The 23,826-nt window shown below is 47.8% G+C and overlaps 1 long non-coding RNA gene and 1 gene segment (V, D, J or C); one reads left to right on the top strand and one right to left on the bottom strand.

Moving 5' to 3' along the window:
* LOC138848564 (uncharacterized) overlaps positions 1–23,826 on the bottom strand; it is a 284,768-nt gene that overhangs the window by 235,706 nt on the left and 25,236 nt on the right. The gene's annotated exons all lie outside the window — the stretch shown is intronic.
* The window catches only part of LOC103347745 (immunoglobulin kappa variable 1-5-like), a 32,772-nt gene continuing 10,710 nt past the window's right edge, over positions 1,765–23,826 (top strand). The window contains 1 exon segment of the V gene segment in view: positions 1,765–1,836. Within this exon segment, the coding sequence occupies positions 1,782–1,836 (55 nt within the window).

Raw genomic sequence — 23,826 nt, 5'->3', positions numbered from 1 at the left:
GAAGGATTCTGGACAGAAGAGAGAGGGAAGTTAGTTTTTCTGACGTGCCAGAGGCCAGCTCCAGCAGATTCAGGGCTTCCCGATGGTGTGGGAGGCATCTGAGTAGGGAGGAATGAGAGACATGCTTACAGCAAGGCTGTTCGATTTACACATTCTTCACTGTTCTCATGAATTCTGGAATGTCCACTCATTAGTGATCCTTACAGAGTTAATGATTCTTCCTTAGGATAACAAAGTCTGTTTCCCATCCACTTTAAACCATTCACCTTGTATTATGTGTAACCCCTCCCTCATCCCGATTTCCATAGCCATGTAACAAGTTCTTTGATTTCAAAGATTTACTTGATATTTGAGATACAATAGAACAGAGAATCAAAGTGATGGTAAATTAGATAATAATTCATTATTACTTATAACAATTGACTAGGACGATTGGAACATCTACCTTTTAGTTTAACTCTACTAGTTATTAATCATTAAACCCTGTTTCAGCAAACCTGTTCATTATACACGTCCTTTCCATAACCCTTCACTACTATTAATTTTAGTAACTCATTCAAGACTCGCTCACTGATTTTGGTAATTACTTTATGTCCTTTCCACGAGGCCACACAAACTCAGGCACTTAGCACTGTTTGTGTTTCTCTCAGTCACTTAAATTGTTAACTCTCATTTACCAGTCATTAGTCTATGATGAGACAGACTCTCAAGTGGATTATAGCAGGAGACTGAAGGCCTTCCCCAAGGACCCTCTCATCCCTAAATCAGGTCTACCTGTGTACCATATGCCCTACAGTTTGAGTTCCCTCTAGGGTTTAACTGCAGGTAAGTGAAGCATCGGAGAGGGTTGAATTCCTCTAGGAGGATCCAGTCCATCAATAGCTCAGCCGTCAGTGAGGTCATTTGGAGCAGAGGCCAATTCTCAGAGATTTCCCAGAATGTAGGATCATCAGTGAGATAACCAGGAAACTCTGGCTTTTTTGTATCAAAAACCTAAAACCAGCAAGAGGACTGCAGCTTGTGGTTCTCACACCCACGGAGACAGACTCCTGCTGAGACCTTGCAGACAGCCAGAGTGGCCTCTGCCTCTTCCGTGATGTTCCTCAGACCTCTGGTGAGTCCTTGAAACTCCCACTTCTGGTTTCCTCCTGCATCCTTGACTCAGAACTCTGGCTGCAGATGGGAGAGCGCACACGTGTGATCTCTCATCTAAGCACACCTGCGTTCTCCTTCTGAGTCCTGGTCTCTGGCAGCCACTTGTTCTGAGGATGTTTACTCTGAATCAGTACAGAGGTGAGTGTGGGACAGAAGTCTCTTCTCTCAGAGACCATCTCCCTAGTGTAGTGGTCTGCCGTGAGGAGACAATCTGCGGACCTTAGAGGACAAGTAGGTAAAATCATAGTTTTAAAGTGTAATTAAGTATTCCCTAGAAAATGGACTTTCTCCTACAGAATCCCAACATAACCCTGAATCAATTAAAACAACATGTCCTCAAGTTCAGTTAAAATTTTGGCAAGTGTCCCACAGTGACTTTGGGATGTGATGTCTCCCGGTAGAAACATACCCACTGCACAAAACTTGCCGAGCCCTGGCCTGAGCTGGGGCAGCTGGAGACACAGCCCCTGGGCTGAGTTCTGAGCTGCCCTGGGCCCTTCAGCTGGGCACAGCCCTGCCCCGCCCATGCTCATTTGCATGTCCCCAGAGCACCGCCCACCTCTCTGGGCATTTAGGAGCAGGCTGCTCCCACCCCATGCAGGAGGCAGTGCCAGGCAGGACCCAGCATGGACATGAGGGCCCCCACTCAGCTGCTGGGGCTCCTGCTGCTCTGGCTCCCAGGTAAGGAAGGCCAGCAGCAGGAACGGCCTCGGGCAGTGTGGCCAGGGCTGCCTGTCTCTGCAGGAGCGTCCTCTTAGAACGTGAGGATGAGTGTGGTCTCTGTGTTTCTGTTTCCCTTCTCAGGTGCCACATTTGCCGCCGTGCTGACCCAGACACCATCCCCCGTGTCTGCAGCTGTGGGAGGCACAGTCACCATCAGTTGCCAGTCCAGTCAGAGTGTTTATAATAACAACAACTTAGCCTGGTATCAGCAGAAACCAGGGCAGCCTCCCAAGCTCCTGATCTATTCTGCATCCAGCCTGGCATCTGGGGTCCCATCGCGGTTCAAAGGCAGTGGATCTGGGACACAGTTCACTCTCACCATCAGCGACCTGGAGTGTGACGATGCTGCCACTTACTACTGTGCAGGCGGTTACAGTAGTAGTGCTGATACCACAGTGATACAAGCCCTAACAAAAACCTCCAAGGAAAGCAGAAGTGTGAGGCTGGGCTGCCCCAGCTGCTCCTCCTGGGCCCCATCTGCTGAGAGTGATTCTCAGAGCAGCCAGGCTTGAAGGTCCTGCAGGGTCGGGTGGAAGGGGCCAGGCTGACTCCTCTGAGGCTCCCTCCTTTCCTCCTCCTTAGTGGCGGCAGCACAGACATGACCATGTCCCTACTGTGCTAAAGTAAAACAGTTATTCTTCTGAGTATTCAAAGCTAGAGCATCATTAGGCATTCATAGAACAACAGAGAGAACACTATGGTTATTACAAGGAAAAAATACTGTAAATACAGGTGATTATAAAATTTTATGAAAGAAACCAATTTCATATCTACAGTTATTTAAAAAATGTATTTGCTGTTTAAAGTCCGTGTTATACACACAAACACATACCCCCCCCCCCCCCCCCCCCCCGCCAACAGTTTCATAGAGAGAGTTCCCTTCCATCTGCTGGTCTCTCCTCCAATGGCTGCAGTGGCTGAGGCAGTTCCCTGGTAAGACCTGGAGATGGAGCTTCTCTCAGGTCTTCCATATGGGTGCCAGGGCTCCAACACTGGAGCCATCTACAGGAGCTTTCCCAGGCCAAGCAGGGAGCTGGATTGGAAGTGGAGCAGCCAGGAATCCCACCAGTGCCATGTGGGATGCCGGTGCTCCTTTGGCGCCTTAAACCCTGCACAAGACCAGGCCCAACCTATCCACAGTTGTGGGAACATAATGCCACTTCCCACTACGTCCTCCCTCCTTCCTGACTCCCCCCTCCTCTCTTTTTCTTTTAGGTTTACATGGACACACGTTCAATTTATTACCACCAGTTTAACCTTCCAGTAAACAAACAATTCAACGAGGAGTGAGCAGAAAAACCACTGTTCCTCAAGAGTCTAGACAAGGCTTTGGGTCTCAATCCTCCCATTCCCCCTGTCACTACCAGACCTGAGGTGCGCTGCCTCCCCCTGGGGGTCACAGGTGGAATCGCAACAGTGTTCAATCCCTGATTGAGCAGTTCTTCATGCAGTGCAACATCAAACAGAAAATTCTTATCAATTTGAATCAATAGTAGCTTCATTGTTTCTCAGAACTGCACATGACTGACAGTATCACAGTCTCCTAGGCATAGAATAATTGTAGGAAGTTGAGCAGAGCCCTTCATCTCATAGATCTCTCATTTTGTGGGCAGGGCAGATAAGAAACAAACATATAACGTTCTACACCTGCTCCCACTCTGCTCCTCACGAGATTCCTCCCCAGGAGGACTGCCATTGCTCGGGGCAAGCGGGCAGTGGGTGTCCGGGTCCACCTAGTGCATCCTCCTGTGTCAGGGGCAGAGGCAGAGGCAGAGGCAGAGGGATCTTATCGTGTAGTTCAATGCTTGTGTTTATTGAAAAAATAAACTAACTGTAGTCTCAGTAATGTTCAGACAGCCAAATTGAGCTTTGATTGAGGAAAAAGGTTTTAAATTTCTGAAATTGCTGAGGAATGAAACCAGCCAACACACAGGTTAGTGGAAGAATCAGTACCCAGAGTGCCGGCACTGTGACCTAGCAGGTCAAGGCACCGCCTGCAGTGCCAGCATTGAATATGCCTGTGGGTTCTAGTCCTGGCTGCTCCCTCAGATCTGGCTCTCTGCTGTGGCCTGGGAAAGCAGTAGAAGATGGCCCAAGTCCTTGGGTCCCTGACCCTGCATGGGAGAGCCGAAGAAAGCTCCTGGCTCCTGGCTCCTGGCTCCTGGCTTCAAATCATCACAGCTCTGCCTGTTGTGGCCTACTGTGGAGTGAACCAATGGAAGGAAGACCTTTCTCTCTCTCTCTTTCTCTGTCTCTGTCCTTCCTCTCTCTGCCTCTCCTGTGTAACTCTGCCTTTCACATAAATAAATAAATATTAATAAAAAAGATTCAGTGCCCAGATACTAGATAGAAAAAAGGGGAACCCAGTTTTGGAAGGGTGTCTTCACTTTGGTTAATACATATGCCTAGTGGAGATAATTTTCTTAAATGTAATATTTACAATTTTTCAAAAATATTCATTTATTTATTTACTTGAAAGACTGAGATTTGGTGAAAGGCAAAGTGAGACTGAGAGCGAGAGGAGAGAGAGGGAGACAGAGAGAGAGAAAGGAGAGAGAGAGAGAGAGAGAGAGAGAGAGAGAGAGAGAGAGGAGAGAGAGTCTTCCATGTGCTGGTAGTTTCCCGGATGACCTGTCAGCTGAGGCTGGGTCAGGCCACAGTCCAGAGCACAGAACTCCATGTAGGACTCCCAGTGTGTGGCAGGATCCAAGCACAGCCATTTTTATAAATCATAGCCCTCGCCATGTTTTCTATTTATTGCTCTTTTACATCACACCAAGGCTGTTAGTGGATAAGGAAAGGAGGAGACGCCCTGGCCTCAGTGACGTCCACCAGAACCACACCGAGGAGCTGCTCAGCTTCTCCAGGTTCTGGGCTGTGCAAGCCCTGCAGCCGCTGTCACAGGTGGAGCAGCAGCAGCAAAGCTGGGCTGAGCCGTGAGAAGAGTGTGGACCTCTACCCACACTGGTCCTCTCTCTGCTGAGACCCCACAGAGACATTCTCAGAGGAAATCCTGTGAAACCTGCGTCTGCTTGGACACCTGGGGACACTGCACCTGTGTGCAGGTGCTGAGAAGTTGTAGAGAATTCTGCTAACTGATTGTCCATTTCAGCAAGCAGGATGGTCTACCCAACCTTGAATTTTGAGCAGGTGCTGGTTGCATATTCTAAGAAGTTAGCACATACTCCCCAGAATAAAGGACTTTCTCCTCCAGAATCTGCTCCAGATTTAGGAGCAGGCTGCTCCCGCCCCATGCAGGAGGCAGTGCCAGGCAGGACCCAGCATGGACACGAGGGCCCCCACTCAGCTGCTGGGGCTCCTGCTGCTCTGGCTCCCAGGTAAGGAAGGCCAGCAGCAGGAACGGCCTCGGGCAGTGTGGCCAGGGCTGCCGGTCTCTGCAGGAGCGTCCTCTTAGAACGTGAGGATGAGTGTGGTCTCTGTGTTTCTGTTTCCCTTCTCAGGTGCCACATTTGCGCAAGTGCTGACCCAGACTCCATCCTCCGTGTCTGCCGCTGTGGGAGGCTCAGTCACCATCAACTGCCAGGCCAGTCAGAGCATTAGCAATGAATTATCCTGGTATCAGCAGAAACCAGGGCAGCCTCCCAAGCTCCTGATCTACCAGGCATCCACTCTGGCATCTGGGTCCCAGGAGATTTCCTAGGCCATGTAGGGAGCTGAGTTGGAAGTGGAGCAGCCAGGACTCCCACCAGTGCCCATGTGGGATGCTGGTGCTGCCTTTGGTGGCCTTACCCACTATACGAGGCCGGCCCATCATATATCCACAGTTGTGAAAGCGAAAGCGACTTCCCACCATGTCCTCCCCCCTTCCTCACTCCACCACCCCTCTTCTGTTTCCTTTCCCTGTGTCACTACCTTGGACTACCACTGCAGAGTCTCCCCCTTGCGGGTCATAGGTGTGATAGTGTAGGCTTTCAATCCCTGAGTAGAAAGGTCTTCATTTAATCCAAATCAACAGAAAATTCTCATCGAATTGACCAATAATGTAGCATCGTTGTTCACACACATGGTACATAGCTAACAGGATCACAATCTCTTGTAGATGTAGAATAAATGGAAAGAAGGAGTGGGGCCCATAATCACATAGAGCTCTCATTTTAGTGGTCAGGGGGATAATAAACACACATGTCATGTTGTCCATGTGCTCCCACTCTGCTCCATGGGAGAGGCTGCCCGGGAGCAAGGCCATTGCTCTGGGCAAGGGGGCAGTGGGTGTCCAGGTCCTCTTAGAGCATCGTCCTGTCTCAGCTTAGCCAGGCCAGGGGCAGAGGCAGAGAGAATGAATTGGTCAGCTCAACACTTGTGGTTCCTGAAGAAACAGACTAAGGTGTAGTCTCAGTAATGGTCAGAGAGCCAAATTGTCCTTTGATTGAGGACAAAGGTTTTAAAATTTCTCTGTTCCTGTAGCATGAAACCAGGCAACACACAAGTCCACGGCAAGAATCAGTGCCCTGACACTGGAGATAACAAAAAATGGAGACCAAATATGTTCTGTAAGCTGGTGCATCCACAATGGCTGTAACAGTGAGGATGTGGCAAGCAGACCCCAGAGCCAGAACTGCCCCTGGTCTCCCCTGTGGGGCAGGAATCCAAGAACTTGGGCCATTTCCTGCTGCCTCCCAGGGTGTGCATTAGCACTAAATGGGATAGGAAGTGGAGCAGTGGGGATTCAATCCAGTCTCTGATGTAGGCTGCTGGCATTGCAAGTGGCAGCTTATCCACTGTGCCACAATGCCAGTCTACCCTCCTTTGAGGATTTTCTTAAGAAAAGTTTGAACACTTGTGGACAGAGGAGAGAGGAATTTATTTGCTTGATGTTCCTCAGACCTCTGGTGACTCCTTGAAACTCACACTTACCTCTTCCTCTTCATCCCGAGCATAGGATTCTGTTCCCGGTTTGTCCAGTGTCAGGATGGCCTCATCTCCTGCTCTGTGGCCCCTCCTCCTGTCACTCCACAGCCTGCTGCCCTGTCACAGCCCCTGGACCCTGGCCCTCCTCCTGACTTCAGGACCACTGTGATTGTACCGCTCCCACCAGGTCCTTCTGTGTTATCTCCCCATCACAGTCCTTAATCAGCCAACCTGCCCAGCTCCTTAGATGACAGTCCTAGTGAGCAGGCAGTAGGCTGCTGATGGCTTTTGTGTTGGAGACGATTTGTGTCCCATCTTAACACTCTTACCATCTCTGCCACTGTCTCCCCTGAGACAGAATTAGACTTGATAGGGTGAGGCCGGTGTTGTGCCCTAGCAGGTAAGCCATCACCTGCAATGGGGTAATCCCATGTGGGCGCTGGTTCATGTCTGCAATGGAAGAAGAAGAGCTGGAACACGAATCAGTGCCCATGTGGGATACCGGCACTGCAGGAGGAGGATTAACCTACTGTGCACAGTGCTGGCCCCTCACTGCACCCTTACAAATCAGCTACAATGTGTAAACCTAGATGACTTGTCACAGAAACCAAGAGGTTGTGGCAGATAATTTAGAAATTTATTTAAACCTCAGGGGCTACTTCAGAGAGTATACGGAAAAGAATTAGGAGATCAGATTGTGTTATTGTAAGAAATTTTGACACCATGCATAATTTTTTCTTTTGCTTTTTATTATTTGTTTTACTAGAAAGTCAGAGTTACACACACAGAGAGAAGGAGAGGCAGAGAGAGAGAGAGAGAGAGGTCTTCCATCTGCTGGTTTACTCCCCAATGGGCCACAATGGCTAGATTATGCTGATCTGAAGCCAGGAGCCTAGAGCTTCTTCCAGGTCTCCCATGGGGGTGCAGAGGTCCAAGGACTTGGGCCATTTTCTACTGCTTTCCCAGGCCACAGCAGAGAGCTGGATGGGAAGTGGAGCAGTCGTGAAAGTGGTGCCCATTTTGGATGCTGGCACTGCAGTTGGCTGCTTTACCCACTACACCACAGCACCCGCCTCCTCAAAGTCGTCTTATTAGCACAATTATATCATTTAATTTAAAGCTTACATATTGATCATAACCTCTCCAAAGCATATTTTAGGCACTGAAATATATGGAAAACGCATATTCAAACCTATTGTATGGAGTTCACACCACATATACCCTGTTGGATTTGTGTTTTATAGGCCGTTTGTTTTGTATTTGTGTATTGCATAGGATCACTTTGTCCAAATAATGGGAACAAAGTGAAAATTTGTGATGTCAGCCTTAATTATGATCAAGGAGGGAGGTGAAAGGCGGTTTCTTCCTTGGTGTTTGCTTGGTGAATTGTTGCTGTAATGAAGTATTCCATTCTCTTTGGCTCAGACAACTCCAGGTATATAGTTGAGATCAGGAGGTCTGAAGTCTCCCTGGAAGAAACCCCGGAGGCAGCAGGGCTGTGGTGTTCTGGGAGCTCCCGAGCATGGGATTCCATTCCAGATTTGTCCAGCGTCAGGATGGCCTCATCTCCTGCTCTGTGGCCCCTCCTCCTGTCACTCCACAGCCTGCTGCCCTGTCACAGCCCCTGGCCCTCCTCCCAACTTCAGGACCACTGTGATTGCATCGCTCCCACCAGGTCCTTCTGTGTCATCTCCCCATCACAGTCCTTAAACAGGCAACCTGCCCAGCTCATTAGATGACAGGTGTGTGGGCAGTAGCACATGGATGACTTTTGTGTTGGAGACAATTTCCGTCCCATCTTAAACTTTTTTTATATTTTAAGATATTATTTATTTATTTGAGAGTAGAGTTACAGACAGTGTGATGCAGAGACTGAGAGAAACGTCCTCCCTCCAGCGACTCACTCCCCAAATGGGAGCAAAGGCCAGAGATGCGCCGATCTGAAGCCAGGAACCAGGAGCCTCTTCCCAGTCTCCCATGCGGATACAGGGGATCAAACACCTGGACCATGTTCCACTGTTTTCCCAGAGAGCTGGACTGGAAGAGGAACAGCTGGGACCAGAATCGGCACCCATATGGGATGCCAGGGCCACAGTCTGAGGATCAACCCACTGTGCCATGGTGCCGCCCCAACCATCTTACACTCTTACCATCTTTGCTACTGTCTCCCCTGAGACTGAATTAAACCTGATAGCGTGGGACTGGCTTTGTGGCATAGCGGGTAAAGACACCATCTGCAGTGCAGGTATCCCGTATGGGAGCCAGTTTATGACTATAATGGAAGAAGAGTATCTGGGACACGAACTAGTGCCCATATGAGATGCCACACTGCAGGTGGAGGATTAACCTACTGTGCCACAGCCCCAGCCCCTCACTGCACTCCTACAAATCAGCTACAATTTGTAAACCTAGTTGACTTGTCAGAGGCAGATGCTGTGGCTTAGCTGGTGAGGCAGCCGCCTGCAGTGCTGGCATCCCATGCGGGTGCTGGTATGGGACCCAGCTGCTTCATTTCTGATACAGCTCTCTGCTATGGCCTGGGAGCATGGTTGAGGATGGCCCAGGTTCTTGGGCCCCTGCACCCACGTGGGACACCCAGAGGCAGCTTCTGGCTCCTGGTTCCGTCTCTGCAGAAAGGAAACAGGAGGTTGAGTCCTCACCTACACCCACTGTTGTCTTGACACAGTGTCCATAGACACTAAAAGCCTTTGGGAGTTGTGGTTGGTGCCTAGTACTAGGACTTCAGATGATAGTAGACGAAAGTAGAACCACAATCCGTAGTAGAATTTGCCGTGATAATTTCCCACTCTGTGTCTTACCTCAGAATTTGGAAGACCAATGTGTGGATGCAGATCACAGAGTATCTGGTGGTGTGGAAGAAATTCTGAGGGTGTGTTTTCTGGCTGCCAGGGATCCAGGACCCCAGAGCAGCTCAGAGCTCCCGAAGGGAGAGCAAAGTCACTGGGGGAGCCTGGATCCGAGTCACGGTACCAATGCAAGGCCTCCCCAAAACACACCACACACCGGAGTAAGGGAAAGAGTTTATTGGGGGAAACCAACAGACTGGAGGGAAGGAGCAAAGAAGGAAAAGGGGGAGAAAAGACAGAGAGAGAGAGAAACAGAGACAGAGATCAGCAGACGGAGAGAACGAGAGTTTGTTTTTCTGCAAGAAATTTTGAAACCATGCATAATTTTTTATTATACAGATTTTCCCTATCTTTTGAAGACTGCTTGTGAATGTGGCATCAGTACACAGAAGGTGTGAGTGCTGCTGGGTAGAATAAGGACAGCAGGTGCACCTGCTGTCTCTCGGAGTCTCTGATCTCTGTGTGGACTCCGCTCCTCTGGAACAAGCGAAGTGGCCTCGGGTCACCCACAGCTGCCCTCTGTGGTTTCTCTGCACAAACCCATCTTGGAGCACGAGGCCCCACACACTGGTCAGTTCCTCTTGTCACTGATATGCAGGTCTGTCTTTTTGTCTATAAAAATTCAAATTGCTTTTAAAATTGTATATGGAGACAACCAATTGGAGCCCCTTTCGGGAAACACAGCCTATGGGAAGACAGGAGAGGGGGAGTTCGAAGGATTGCAGTGAGTTGGAGCCCCAGGATATAGGAGGGGAAAGTTCCAGGCGCAGCACTGCGAAGCCATCAGCTGAGAGGTAGCTGAGCCCTCCCAACAAAACCTACAAGGACCTGCAGGTCTGCATTGGCCACAGGTGGTCAGACGTCCAAGACAACATTAGCCACATGCACCAGCTGGGTCAATAAGCCTGCAGAGACTGCTCCACCTCTGGCTGCAAACGCCCTCTCAGGAGGAGCAGTGTTACAGAAATCCGAGGTGGGAAGACTCCCTTTGTTCAAACAGGCACCTGAGTCAGTGGAGGATTGAAGTAGTTTCTTACGCCAGCGGGCTCAGCTGGAATCATTTCCCAAGAACTGAGCAACAATCCCAAGTTTCTTACAATATTTATAGGTTCATCAGCATCATACCTTAGCCGTTACAGCACTGGTGGGTTAAACTGCAGCCTACGAGACTCAGGACCACACTTCCAATGGTCGGTGGGCCTGGTGTCTTTATAGAAGAGATAGCAGGGGAGGATTTATTAGGTCAGATGTGTGACTGGAGCTTACAGAAGCAGAGCTTAGGACTTCTTCCCTCCGCAGACAAGATCACAGCGGGCAGTGCTTCACTAGTGATAGGGAGCAGCCACTTCTCAAGGTCTGTGTTGGGAGGAGGGGTCTGCTTCTCTTTCTTTGTCTCTGGTTGCAGCCTGTTTCCTCTACAGCAGAGGCTTATAATGAAGATGAAGATGGAGAACCTAGCAGAGGCCTCCAGAAGCCAAGGTGAGGATGAGGAGCACTGGAAGGGATTCGCCAGCATCAGCCCGACACATCGCTGCAGGAGGGAAAGCACGGGTTTTCTGAGGTTTTCCTTGTATGGGGAATCCCACAGGAGTCCCAAAGACGAGTCATGGATCACCGCTTACCCAACAACTAATAGGAGGTAGACCCTGGAGAAATTCATGATAGTCCCAAATGAGTCACACAGCACCGCTAACCACAAATCAACTAAAACAAGAATGGAGTTACTGATGCCAAGCTAGGAGCTGATGACACCACGTGTGCTAAGTTTAGTGTCTGCCAAGAAAAGCCTCTCCTCATCAGACTGAACAGACGCCCCGGACAGTCTGACAATGTGTGTGCTAAGACGGTAACCTGAAGTCCCCCAACAAAAGCATGGTGACTCACAGCACCGGACACAGCTGATCCTCCCTGTCTTACACAGCAGATCAGTGGTGTCCCGGGAAATTCCAGAACGTGACTGATTGACACCCGGACCCCCACCAGGGGCCTTCCCCCCTGGAGTGGCAAGGATAAAAGGAGAGCTCTTTTCACTGCTCCCCACCCCCTCAGGGATCATGGCCCAGTACATGGGAACCTCTGGATCTCCTAGTATGTGGAGCTGAAAAGCCAGCTCACTACTCTGTAGCGGCACAAGGCGAATACGCGATCAACCTCCATCGGAGCTGACGCCTCGACACCTCTCATCAGCCTGCTGCTGGACCGGACAGCAGAGCTGGACCAGAACTCTCAGCAGGGGACCTCTCCAACTCCTCGCCTTGCCAGCCGCCTGGGAACTTGGAGCCTACTGCCCAGAGACAGTAGACAGTCATTCCATGACTTCCTGCCTGTAAGTGACTATTCTGAGATCTGTCTCTTGAGTGCTAACGGAGACTTCGGACTTTGACTTCGTGACCCTGATACAAACCTTGAGAATGCGACATTTATAATGATATTAGCCACGTGGAATATGAAAGAATGTGCCTCGACCCTATGTTTAAGAATAATGCCATACGCTTTGCTGTACTTACATCCCTATAGTTAGATTGCCTTGGAGACTGCTTTATGATGTGTGTTAGGATCTGTGGATTAATGAATATAACTATATAGATTGGTATGCAGAGTGGTGAAGCCCTAGTATGAATTGGTGTGAACAATAAAACCTTTCATTGGAAAGCAGTCTTGTGTCCATGTGTTCCTTCTTCCTGGTCCTCCAACATGTCGCCCTTAAGCCAATGGAGCTTCATGACAGTAGGCGCTCAGGACACCTTGAAATCTCCTGTGAGAGAGATGTTCTGTAAGCTTGTGCTCTCCACAAATGGCTGTAGCAGTGAGTTCTTGGCCACGCAAAAGCCCACAGCCAGAACTGCCCCTCGTCTCCCCTGTGGGGCAGGAATCCACGACTTGGGCCACTTTCTGCTGCCTGCCAGGGTGAGCATAGCAGGAAATGGGATCAGAAATGGAGCAGTGGGGAATCAAACCAGTCTCTGGTATAGGCTGTTAGCTTTGCAAGTGCAGCTTTATCTATGTTGCCATGATGCTGGCCTTCCCTCCTCACCAGATTTTTTAAGAAAAACATGAAGGTTTCTGGACAGGGGAGAGAGGGCAGTTATTTTTCTGGATGTTCCTCGACATATGGTGACACCTTAAACATCACTTATCTTATCCTCCTGTATCCTTGACTCAGAACTCTGGCTGCAGGTGGGAGAGCGCACATGTGTGATCTCTCCTCTAAGCACCTGCGTTCTCCTTCTGAGTCCTGGTCTCTCTCTGGCAGCCGCTTGTTCTGAGGATGTTTATTCTGGTCAGTCTCAGAGGTGAGTGTGGACAGAAGTCTCGTCTCTCAGAGACCATCTCCCTGGTGCCGCGGTCTGCCGAGAGGGGACAATGTGAGGGCATCAGAGGAGAAACAGGTCAAGACATGGACCTTAGCTTTAAGGCCTTAATTATCTATTTTCAAGAAAAGGGACTTTCTCATACATATTTCAAATAACCATGAATATATTACACCATCTTCTTGCCCCATAAACTCAATGATTTGGCAATTGTCCCTCAGGGAAGTTCGGATGTGACGTCTCCTGGTAGAAGCATGCGCACTGCAGGCAAACTTGTGCAGCCCTGGTCTGAGTTGGGGCAGCTGGAGACACAGCCCCTGGGCTGAGTTCTGAGCTGCCCTGGGCCCTTCAGCTGGGAACAGCCCTGCCCCACCCCTGCTCATTTGCATGTCCCCAGAGCACCGCCCACCTCTCTGGGCATTTAGGAGCAGGCTGCTCCCACCCCATGCAGGAGGCAGTGCCAGGCAGGACCCAGCATGGACACGAGGGCCCCCACTCAGCTGCTGGGGCTCCTGCTGCTCTGGCTCCCAGGTAAGGAATTGCAGCAGCAGGAACGGCCTCAGGCAGTGTGGCCAGGGCAGTGTGGTCTCTGCAGGAGCGTCCTCTTAGAACGTGAGGATGAGTGTGGTCTCTGTATTTCTGTTTCCCTTCTCAGGTGCCACATTTGCCATCGTGATGACCCAGACTCCATCTTCCAAGTCTGTCCCTGTGGGAGACACAGTCACCATCAATTGCCAGGCCAGTGAGAGTGTTTATAGTAACAACCGCTTAGCCTGGTTTCAACAGAAACCAGGGCAGCCTCCCAAGCTCCTGATCTATCTGGCATCCACTCTGGCATCTGGGGTCCCATCGCGGTTCAAAGGCAGTGGATCTGGGACACAGTTCACTCTCACCATCAGCGATGTGGTGTGTGACGATGCTGCCACTTACTACTGTGCAGGATATAAAAGTAGTAGTACTGATGGTACCACAGTGATACAAGCCTTAACAAAAACCCCCCAGGAAAGCAGAAGTGTGGGGCTGGGCTGCCCCAGCTGCTCCTCCTGGGCCCCATCTGCAGAGAGTGATTCTCAGAGCAGCCAGGCTTGAAGGTCCTGCAGGGTCGGGTAGAAGGAGCCAGGCTGACTCCTCTGAAGCTCCCTCCTTTCCTCCTCCTTGGCGGCTACAGCACTGACATGACCATGACCCTACTGTTCTAAAGGAAAGCAATTATTCTGAGTATCGCATCTAGAGCACAATTTGAGATTTATAGAGCAAAGGACAAACATTATAGATATTACAAGTAAATAATTTTGAATACAAGTAAATATAAAATTTTATGAAGGATACCAATTTCTTACGTACAGGTTTTTAATATGTACAGTTTTTAAAAAAGATTATTTAATTATGAAAGCCCATGCTTTAGCAGACACACAAAAACACACGCACACACACACATACATACAGTGAAGAGAGAGAGTTCTCTTTCATCTGCTGGTTCTCTCCTCAAATGGCTGCACAGACTTAGGCTGTGCCTGCCAAAAGCTGGGAGACTGAACCACTTTCAGGTCTCCTACATGAGTTCCAAGTCTGAAACACCTGTTACACCTCTCTGCTGTGGCCCGGAAAGGGAGTATAAGATGGCCCAAGAACTTGGGCTCCTGCATCCAAGTGGGAGAACTGGAAGAAGCTCCTGGCTCCTGGCTTCGGATTGGTGCAGCTCTGGCCATTGTGGCCAGTAGGGGAATGAACCAGCAGATGGAAGACCTCTCTCTCTCTCTCTCTCTTTCTCTCTTCTCTCTCTCTCTGCCTCTCCTTCACTCTCTGTGTAACTATCAAATAAATAAATAAATCTTTAAAAAGAGTAGCAGGGAAGAAGAAGGTATGTATTAACTTTCCTTTGTGGGCTTGAGAACAGTGAGCCCCTATCATAGCCTCCTAATGGAGTGCAGCTGGAGTGCTCACAACAGTCAAGTCACATAGAGATTCTGTGCAGCCTGCTGTGCTGGGCTTTGCACGGAGAGAGCGGTGTGAGAAGAGGAAAAGAGCTCAGATTAGGAGCTGAAGAGCCTGCTTTAGTCTCAGCGCTGCTGAGCTGGGAGAAGACCCGGTGCTCTGGCCTCCTGTTCCCTGTGTCTAGGTGGGAGGGACAGAGGGCTTCCCAGGTTCCTTTTGCTGTCAGGCTCTTTGTTATGGGGGTGGAAAAGGTGGAGGAGCAGTGTTGCTGGGAGCTGCAGAGCATCCGAGTGGACAGCAGCGGGCGGGGACCCCGTGGTTCAGAAGAAAGCCCATCTTCAGTTTCCCACCAGGTGCCCACTGTCTTTTTTCCCATCCACTAACAGCAAATGTTCACAACAGGAAAGCTGGGTGTTGTTTACCGATTGTGACGAACGCATCCATGTGAGCTGTCAGCTGGATGTGCAGTGGAAAGGCACTGTGTGTACTGCTTCACAATTTTTTGATTTGTAAATTATAAGCTATTCTGAAATGGAAAGTTTCTTTACACAACAACACAACAACAACAAACTAACTGAGTACCACAGCAAACTGTGAAAAAGAAAAAAAAAATTTCCCCCTGGCGTAATTTTAGTGTTCATATTGTCCTGCTGATTGTCTGCAAGAGGCTGACAGGCATCTGCAAATAAGAAATCAGCCCTGGAGAGAGTCTTTGAAAATTGTTTATGTATTTATTTTTATTTGAGCTGGAAAGAGAGAGAGAGAGAGAGATTGAGAGAAAGATCTTCTGTCCATTGGTTTACTCCCCCAAAGGCCAGGCTGAAGCCAGTAGCCCAGGACGCCGCTCAGGCCTCCCACGTAGATGGCAGGGACCCAGGCCCTGAGTCCTCACTCTCAGGGTGCACATGAGCAGGAAGCTGGCATGGAGAAGATTGGGATTAGACCAGGCACTCAGTGTGGGATGTGAGCAGACAAGGGCCAGGCTGATGCCAGGGGTCAGGGACTCCATCTGGGCCTATGTGGGTGGCAGCAGCCAAAGTACTTGGGCCACCATCTGCCGCTTCCCAGGTGCATGAGCAGGAAGAGGCATCAGCAGTGGAGCTGAGGGCCGGCGCCGCGGCTCACTAGGCTAATCCTCTGCCTTGTGGCGCCGGCACACCAGGTTCTAGTCCCGGTCGGCGCGCCAGATTCTTTCCCGGTTGCCCCTCTTCCAGGCCAGCTCTCTGCTGTGGCCAGGGAGTGCAGTGGAGGATGGCCCAAGTGCTTGGGTCCTGCACCCACATGGGAGACCAGGAGGAAGCACCTGGCTCCTGGCTTCGGATCAGCATGGTGCGCTGGCTGCAGCGGCCATTGGAGGGTGAACCAATGGCAAAGAAGACCTTTCTCTCTGTCTCTCTCTCTCACTGTCCACTCTGCCTGTCAAAAAAAAAAAAAAAAAAAAAAGAATCGGAGCTGAGAGTAAACCGCAGGCACTCAAACTCAAATGTGGGCTGTGGGTGTTCCAAGTGGCAGCTGAAGACACTGCCACAGTATCCACTCTGCCTAATTTCTATTATTTATTTCCTTCCAGAGACATTTGGTTTGGTTTATTTTAATTTTTATATGTTCTTGAGATCACTGTCACATTTTTAATGTGATGTCTTTCTGGATTTTTCTTGGATGTGAGTACATATTGGATTAAACTTCCCTGGCTCCTGAGTTTGGCGTAGGCCAGATATGGCCACTGTGGGCCCTCTGGGGAGTGATCTCTCCCTCTCTGTGCCTCTGTCTCTCCCTCTCTGTAACTCTACATTTCAAATCAATAAATTAATAAATCCTTTCTGTAAAAAAATAAAAAAGGCCTGAGGCTGCAATCTCCCTGCAGCCACTTGCTCAGGGGATACTCCCCCCTCCCTCAGCTTGGAGAATCCCAGTTCAAGTTTATCCAGCTCCTCAGACCAGGAGTCAAACGCAGAGCAGTCTGGATGGGCTGCCTCACAAGCTACTGCCCCTTCCAGGTTTCACACGTTTCTTACAGGGTGGGTGCGTGCACTCGTCAGGTTTAAACAGCACGGATTTCGGTGTTGTCAATCACGTCGAGAATCCAGCAGGATACTAGAATAGTTAAGGTCTTGGTCATGGATTACGCAGGTGCACTGCGTTCCCACACTTGATGTTACCTATGTGCACAAACAGTGAGGTGGTTCATCATTTTCCCACGATGGCCCTGGGCTGTGAAGCTTCCTCCCCTTAGGGCGCAGCAGTCCCCCGGGTCACAGAGTTTGCTGAGAAGCTGTGTTCCTTGGGGGACTGACTGAAAGCAAGAGTGTATCAGATTACATTAGTCCCAAAAGTCCAGGAGGGGTAGAGGGATGATGATCTGTCTTTAGAGCTACTTCCTGCTGACATGGGATGCTGAGGTGCTCTCTGCTGGCATGGGGCAATGTCTCAAGCTGCTGTCTCCTGGGTGGAGAGCTGAGTATATCCCTGTAGCATCATTTGGTTGACTACCTGGTTGCTGACGGCCTTGGTTCGTTCCATTATCAACTCCTGTAAAGACTTAAACAGACATGGTAGTATAAAAGACAGTTTGAGAATAGCAACCAATGATCCTAAGAGTGGCATTAACCAGGTAATGAGAGGTTTCACAGAGGAGAGGCAATGGGGGAGGGGGCTCTGGACCCTTGTGAGACCTGTTTGATGGACGTGGTTCAAAGCTGATCCCAAGCAACCGGGAGAGAGGCCACTCAACTTTTGCAGGTAGAGGGGTTTGTCTGTAGGGAAATTCTGAACAATCATACAACATCAGGTGGGGGAGAGGCCCATCAATACACACAGGTCAGGAGCAGAGCCATTGATGTTGGAGTAGAGGCTATGACTATAAAGAATGAGGCATCAGATGTGCTAGATAGGGTCTAGAACAAAGGACAGAGCCATTACTAGAGGACCCAAGAGAGCTGCTGTCTAAACCATGACTGAGTTCTCTGATTGAGAGTCAAAAAGAAACTAACAGAAGTGGCTTGATAATAATCTGGTGGGCTTTAATGCCTTGTCAGTTATGAGGCCCAGATTTATCTATTTCTTCACATGGGGTACATACTAAGGGAGGTGTGAACCTCTTGGGGAATGCACCCTGTTGACTTCCATTACCTAGCTGGCCTGGGAGGAGAGCTGGCGGGGTAAAGGCAGGTGGCATCCCTAACAGGAAACTTACAGTTCTGCCTGCAATGTTGTGACCCTACTTGGCCGTCCCCTCAGCAGTGCTGGTCACTTTGGAAACTGGGCTGAGTGAAGGGCCCTTCAGCTTGGAGCCAGCAAGATCTGGGGCTCTGACCTGGGCGTCCTTCGACTCCAGGGCAGGTCCATTTCCAGAGATCCAACTCTTGGCTGGCAGAACTGACAGGGCTCTTCCTAGCTGACTTCTGCTGAACCCAGGCTTACCACACTGAAAGCCACTGCAGCGCACTGGGCTGTTGGGTCTCCTTGAGGGCAGATCACTGTGCAGAGCTGCCTTTAATAGGCCTGCCACCTCTCTTTACATTGCTTCTGATGCCTAGCTTTCTTTTCCTCCTGGTTTTTGTCAAAGCAGACCAGAGGATGCAGGTGAAGGAGGTGCTCATGTCCCATCTCTAATCTTTGGTGGCCTCAACTAGAAGCCTAAAGTACAGGCATGTTCTGATAGTGGTTTTCCCTGAGGTAGACCATGTCCATGAGGAAAGCTATGTCCTCACTTTAAAACTTTCTCTCCCTCTGTTTGCTCTGAAAGGGATGTTTTGCCTGTTTATTTTTCCCATGGCGAAGTAAATCTAGCTGTGATATTACAATGTAAGCTTTCCTTTTGGCTATGCTATTACAGAAATCTGCTAGCCATCCCTTTTTTAAGGTCTAAAAATCAAATTGTGCATCTTGGAGAGTCCTTTGGAATAGAATTAGTTTCCTACCTTGAAGAGAATAGAGAAATGAGAGGACAAGTTGGGCTTAGAATAGAGAAATGAGGGAGCAAGTCCCACATTGCTTACTGACAATAGCACTATCATTGGAAAACTTAGCAAAGATTTCAACCATTAAATGACAACTTAGGACAACATTTACCAGAAGGCTCAATGCCTTCTATAAATTTTAAGAATGCATGTATTTGGAAACATCTCTTAAATAGCTAACATGGTGTAGCTTGTTTAACCAGCAAATTCAAGCGCAAACATACAGAAACCTTTTTAGTTTTAGTTTCTTTCTACCAACCAAGTGAAAACATCTGATACAGAGGTTCAGGTCACATGAATCAAAATGTACCTTTGAGTAATTTTAGCAGTTTAAATTTATGAGCACTCTTTTATCTATAAGACAATCACAGCAAAGTTCTTAATACGTTTTCCCATGTAGACATACAATATGTATGCACATATAGCATTAAAGATAGAACAATAAAATATGGCTGGCACGTGGCTCTCTTGGCTAATCCTCTTCCTGTGGCACCAGCACCCCAGGTTCTAGGCCTGGTTGTGGCACTGCGTACTAGTCCCGGTGGCTCCTCTTTCAGTCCAGCTCTCTGCTGTGGCCCGGGAGGGCAGTGGAGGATGGCCCAAGTGCTTGGGTCCCTGTACCCACATGGGAGACCAGGAGGAAGTACCCAGCTCCTGGATTCGGACTGGTGCAGTGCTGGCCATAACGGTCATTAGGGGAGTGAACCAACAGAGGGTGTTAGACCCTCGGAGTGAGGTTGCTAACACGTCGAGAGGCACACCCCAAAGACTCAGACTCCAGACCAGCTGATGCAAAAGCACGAGGATTTATTTGGCGTCTGTGCAGACAGGCTTCCTGAACTCGGGAGTCCAGAGAGCGCCCCCCAGCACAAAGCCACTCGATTTATATACCCACAGCAACCAATCAAAAGCACTATAGAGTCTGTGCACACAGCAGTCCAATCCGCGAGCTGATCATGTGAAAGGCATGTGTCTCCTATCCAATCAGCTACGGGATCACATGGGAGGCCATGCACACAGCAGTCCAATCCGTGAGCTGATCATGTGAAGGGCATGCGTCTTCTATCCAATCAGCTATGGGATCACATGGGAGGCATGCACCTCGTCGCCATTTTGTTTTTTACTTCTTTAGTAGTTCCTTTCCCTGCAAGCGCCATCTTGTTCACCCTGAGGGTGATGACATTTCGCTCCCTTTGTTCCCCTGGTGGGAGAGCGGCGTCCCGCTTCCCACACCATTATTTGAGTATTGAGTATTAGGAGGCAAAAATCAAGTCCAATTTTACTGGAAATTTCAGAGTCCAAATTCTTTGGAACTTTGATTTTGGATTTTTTGGAATGCCTGTCAAGGATGCCAAGAAGGCTTAAAGTATCTGGTTGAAATAAGATCCTTTACCATCAGGACATAATATAGACCAAATCTGATCATCCTTACAAGGATATTATTCAAATATTTTAGAATAAGCATATATTTAAATAACCCATGGCTCTTAATAAAACACTCAGCTGTTTCTAAACAATTTGAATTTAACAGAGGTATCAAGAGAACATAACAGATTACTTTAACTCATTGCTTTCACAGAGAATCAGATTCTAATTCTATGTCAAAGAGAAATAGAATAGCTTTTGTATCCCAAATGTCTTCCTTGCATAACCTTTGGTGACTTCCACACACCCTCTCCAACTTACTTGAAATATTCCATCATTTCCATTTCAGTCTAGAATAAACCAGCCATCAGGATGAAGTCATTCTTACAAACCATGTCCTTTCTTTACTCAAAAGAACTCTTTCCTTCTTAACCTTCCTTACCAAACACACATTTCTATACTTGTGATGTTTTCCATCTGCCAATTTTCTTGATTTACATTTTGCAATAACCTGTTAAAAATCTCCACATTAATGCAACAATTTTGAATAAGGTAACACAAATTTCAGCCTGAGTTATATTAAGCAGTGTTGAACTATTTTTCATGGATAGTTTATGAAAACATATTGGTTCAACAAACCCAAATAGTTCTTCTATAGAATATAAAATGCTGGCCGGCGCCATGGCTCAATAGGCTAATCCTCTGCCTTGCGGCACCAGCATACTGGGTTCTAGTCCTGGTGGGTCAGGGCACTGGATTCTGTCCCGGTTGCTCCTCTTGCAAGCCAGCTCTCTGCTGTGGCCAGGGAGTGCAGTGGAGAATGGCCCAAGTGCTTGGGCCCTGCACCCCATGGGAGACCAGGGTATGGGATGGGTGTCAAGTTAAAAAGAACAATTTCCCTTTTTAAAGAATGATATTGTTGCACCCACTCATCAGCTAAAATAGTGTATTACAATATAAGAATTTTACTGAAAATGAGAAGCAACTGAGACACAAATGAGAGGCAAGGTAACAGTTAGGAACTGGCCACCGATCGGGACCAGCACGCCTCACCAGAGTGCGGCCCCCAACAGTGGCTGACACTGCTTTTTATAGTATTCTGTCCACCAGAGCTCACAACTTCAAACTGGAACCCTGGCATGCAGCAAACAATAAAAAGGAAAACCAGAATATGGTTGAAAGATAACAGCTACCAATAACAAACCCAGGAACAGACCCAAGATATGGTTGTAAGATAACAGTGAGGGACACATTTCAGTCAACCTAGTTCCTGGGAATTTGGGCCCACATAGTTTCACAAGATGTGCCCTTGGCCGTTAGCAAGCAAAGCTAATATGTACAGAAGCAAGAGATCTACAATTAGCTTTTAGCCACACTCACTGCATTTGGATTCTGATTCTACAATATAAGGCTGTCTTAGGAGCCATTTTTTTCTTTTTTCTTTTTTTATTAAGATTGACTGACACACTAATACATGAGAGCTTGAAATTCGAGGTCATTTATGTTTTATACACAGCTTTCAGACATGTGCTGATTTCGTAGCTTTGTTTGATCAGTTTCCAAAGGTTACAGATAATAAAGAAGTGAGAAAGAATAAATAAAGAAGAGAAATAAATAAAGAAGAGAAAATTTGCATATCTTTAGACATTACTATTAGCACAACCAGAGGGAAGCATAACTTTATTGTCTACTTATAGCTGTGGGTAGTTAACTCTCTTATCTTCCCCTTTCCCTGGACTTACAGTCAATCAGAGCAGCCTTATACAGAGAAGGGGGTATTGTATTGAGAAAAAGTTACCATTGACTGAAACTAAATTGAGATAAAATTAAATACAGCCTTTTTCTTCATGGACATTTGTTTTGTTTGAAGTCACCATAAACTCGGTGGACATTGGTATCAGTGGATACCATAGCGTAGCTCTTTTTAAAAAATAAATTTTAGGTCAACTATGGAGTATTTGAAATAGCCTACTTCCCCTTAAGTGTTCTTGTCTGCCTTCATTTGTCTTCCAAGACAACCGTTTGCTACCAAAGTGAATCAGTATTTCCAATGTACTTCTCTTGGTTTTTATTTATTAGCTAGTTCTTGTAGGCATTTCCACTGGAACTTGAGGCAAATCAGAAGGAAGTTGATTCTTTTAAAATAGAAACCACCAACAAAAATATATCTGTACATATTGCTAAAGTACTTGGCTATTTTTTAAATTTTTCAAATGATATAAACAACAAAAAAATTAACAATGTATAAAGATGGAAAATGCAGTGTGTGTAACTTTGTCTACACATATAAGTTACTAAGTTGTAAATCATATTTGAATTAAACTCATTATAGATTTTCTTATATTTTTAACATTTATTTATTTACTTGAAAGTCAGAGGTACACAGAGAGGCAGAGAGAGAGAGAGAGAGAGAGAGAGGTCTTCCATCTGCTAGTTTATTCTCCAATGGGCCACAATGGATGGAGCTGTGCCAATCTGAAGCCATGAGCCAGAGGCTTCTTCCAGGTCTCTTCCTGGGTGCAGGTGCCCAAGGACTCGGGCCATCTTCTACTGTTTTCCCAGGCTATAGCAGGCAGCGGATTTGAAGTGGAGCAGCCATGTTGTACCGGTTCCCATATTGAACTACCCCTGGTCTCCCCTATGTGGCAAGAATCCAAGAACTTGGGCCATTTTCTGCTGCCTCCCAGAGTGTGCATTAGCAGGAAATGGGTCAGAAGTGGAGCAGTGGGGATTCAACCCAGTCTCTGATGTAGGCTGCTGGCTTTGCAAGTGGCAGCCTTATCCACTGTGATACGCAGCCAACCTTAACTTCTCTCCGGGTTTTCTTAAGAAAAATGTGAAGCTTTCTGGACAGAGTAGAGAGGGAAGTTAGTTTTTCTGATGTGCTGGAGGCCAGCTCCAGCAGATCCAGGGCTTCCTGGTGGTGTGGGAGGCATCTGAGTAGGGAGGAATGAGAGGCATGCTCACAGCAAAGCTGTTCATTTTACACATATTTTACTGTTCTCATAAATTCTGTAATGTCCACTCATTAGTGATCCTTACAGAGTTAATAATTCTTCTTTACGATAACACAGCCTATTTCGCATCCACTTGAAACTATTGACCTTGTATTATGTGTAACCACTCCCTCCTCCCAATTTCCATAGCCATGTAACAATTGCTTTGATTTCAAAGATTGACTTGATATTTGAGATACAATAGAACAGAGACTCAAAGTGGTGCTAAATTATATAATAATGGATTACAAAAAGCATAGTGGTTATTTTGCAAAGAATCGAACGTCTACTTATAACAATTGATTACGAACATTGGAACATCTACCTTTTAGTTTAACTCTACTACTTATTAATCATTAACACCCTGCTCAAACAAACCCGTTCATTAGACATGTCCTTCCATAACCCTTCACTACTATTAGTTTTAGTAACTCATTCAAGACTCGCTCACTGATTTTGGTAATTAGTTTTTGTTCTTTCCACCAGGCCACACAAATTCAGGCACTTAGCACTGTTTGTATTGCTCTCAGACACTTAAATTGTTAACTCTCATTTACCAGTCATTAGTGTATGATGAGACAGACTCTCAAGTGGATTATAGCAGAGACTGAAGACCTTCCCCAAGGACCCTCTCAACCATAAATCA

The sequence above is a fragment of the Oryctolagus cuniculus genome, chromosome 2 (genome assembly GCF_964237555.1).
Source record: "Oryctolagus cuniculus chromosome 2, mOryCun1.1, whole genome shotgun sequence".
NCBI classification, from domain to species: domain Eukaryota; kingdom Metazoa; phylum Chordata; class Mammalia; order Lagomorpha; family Leporidae; genus Oryctolagus; species Oryctolagus cuniculus.
Note: the sequence above shows the minus strand (reverse complement) of the source record. Positions and strands in the feature narration are given on the sequence as shown.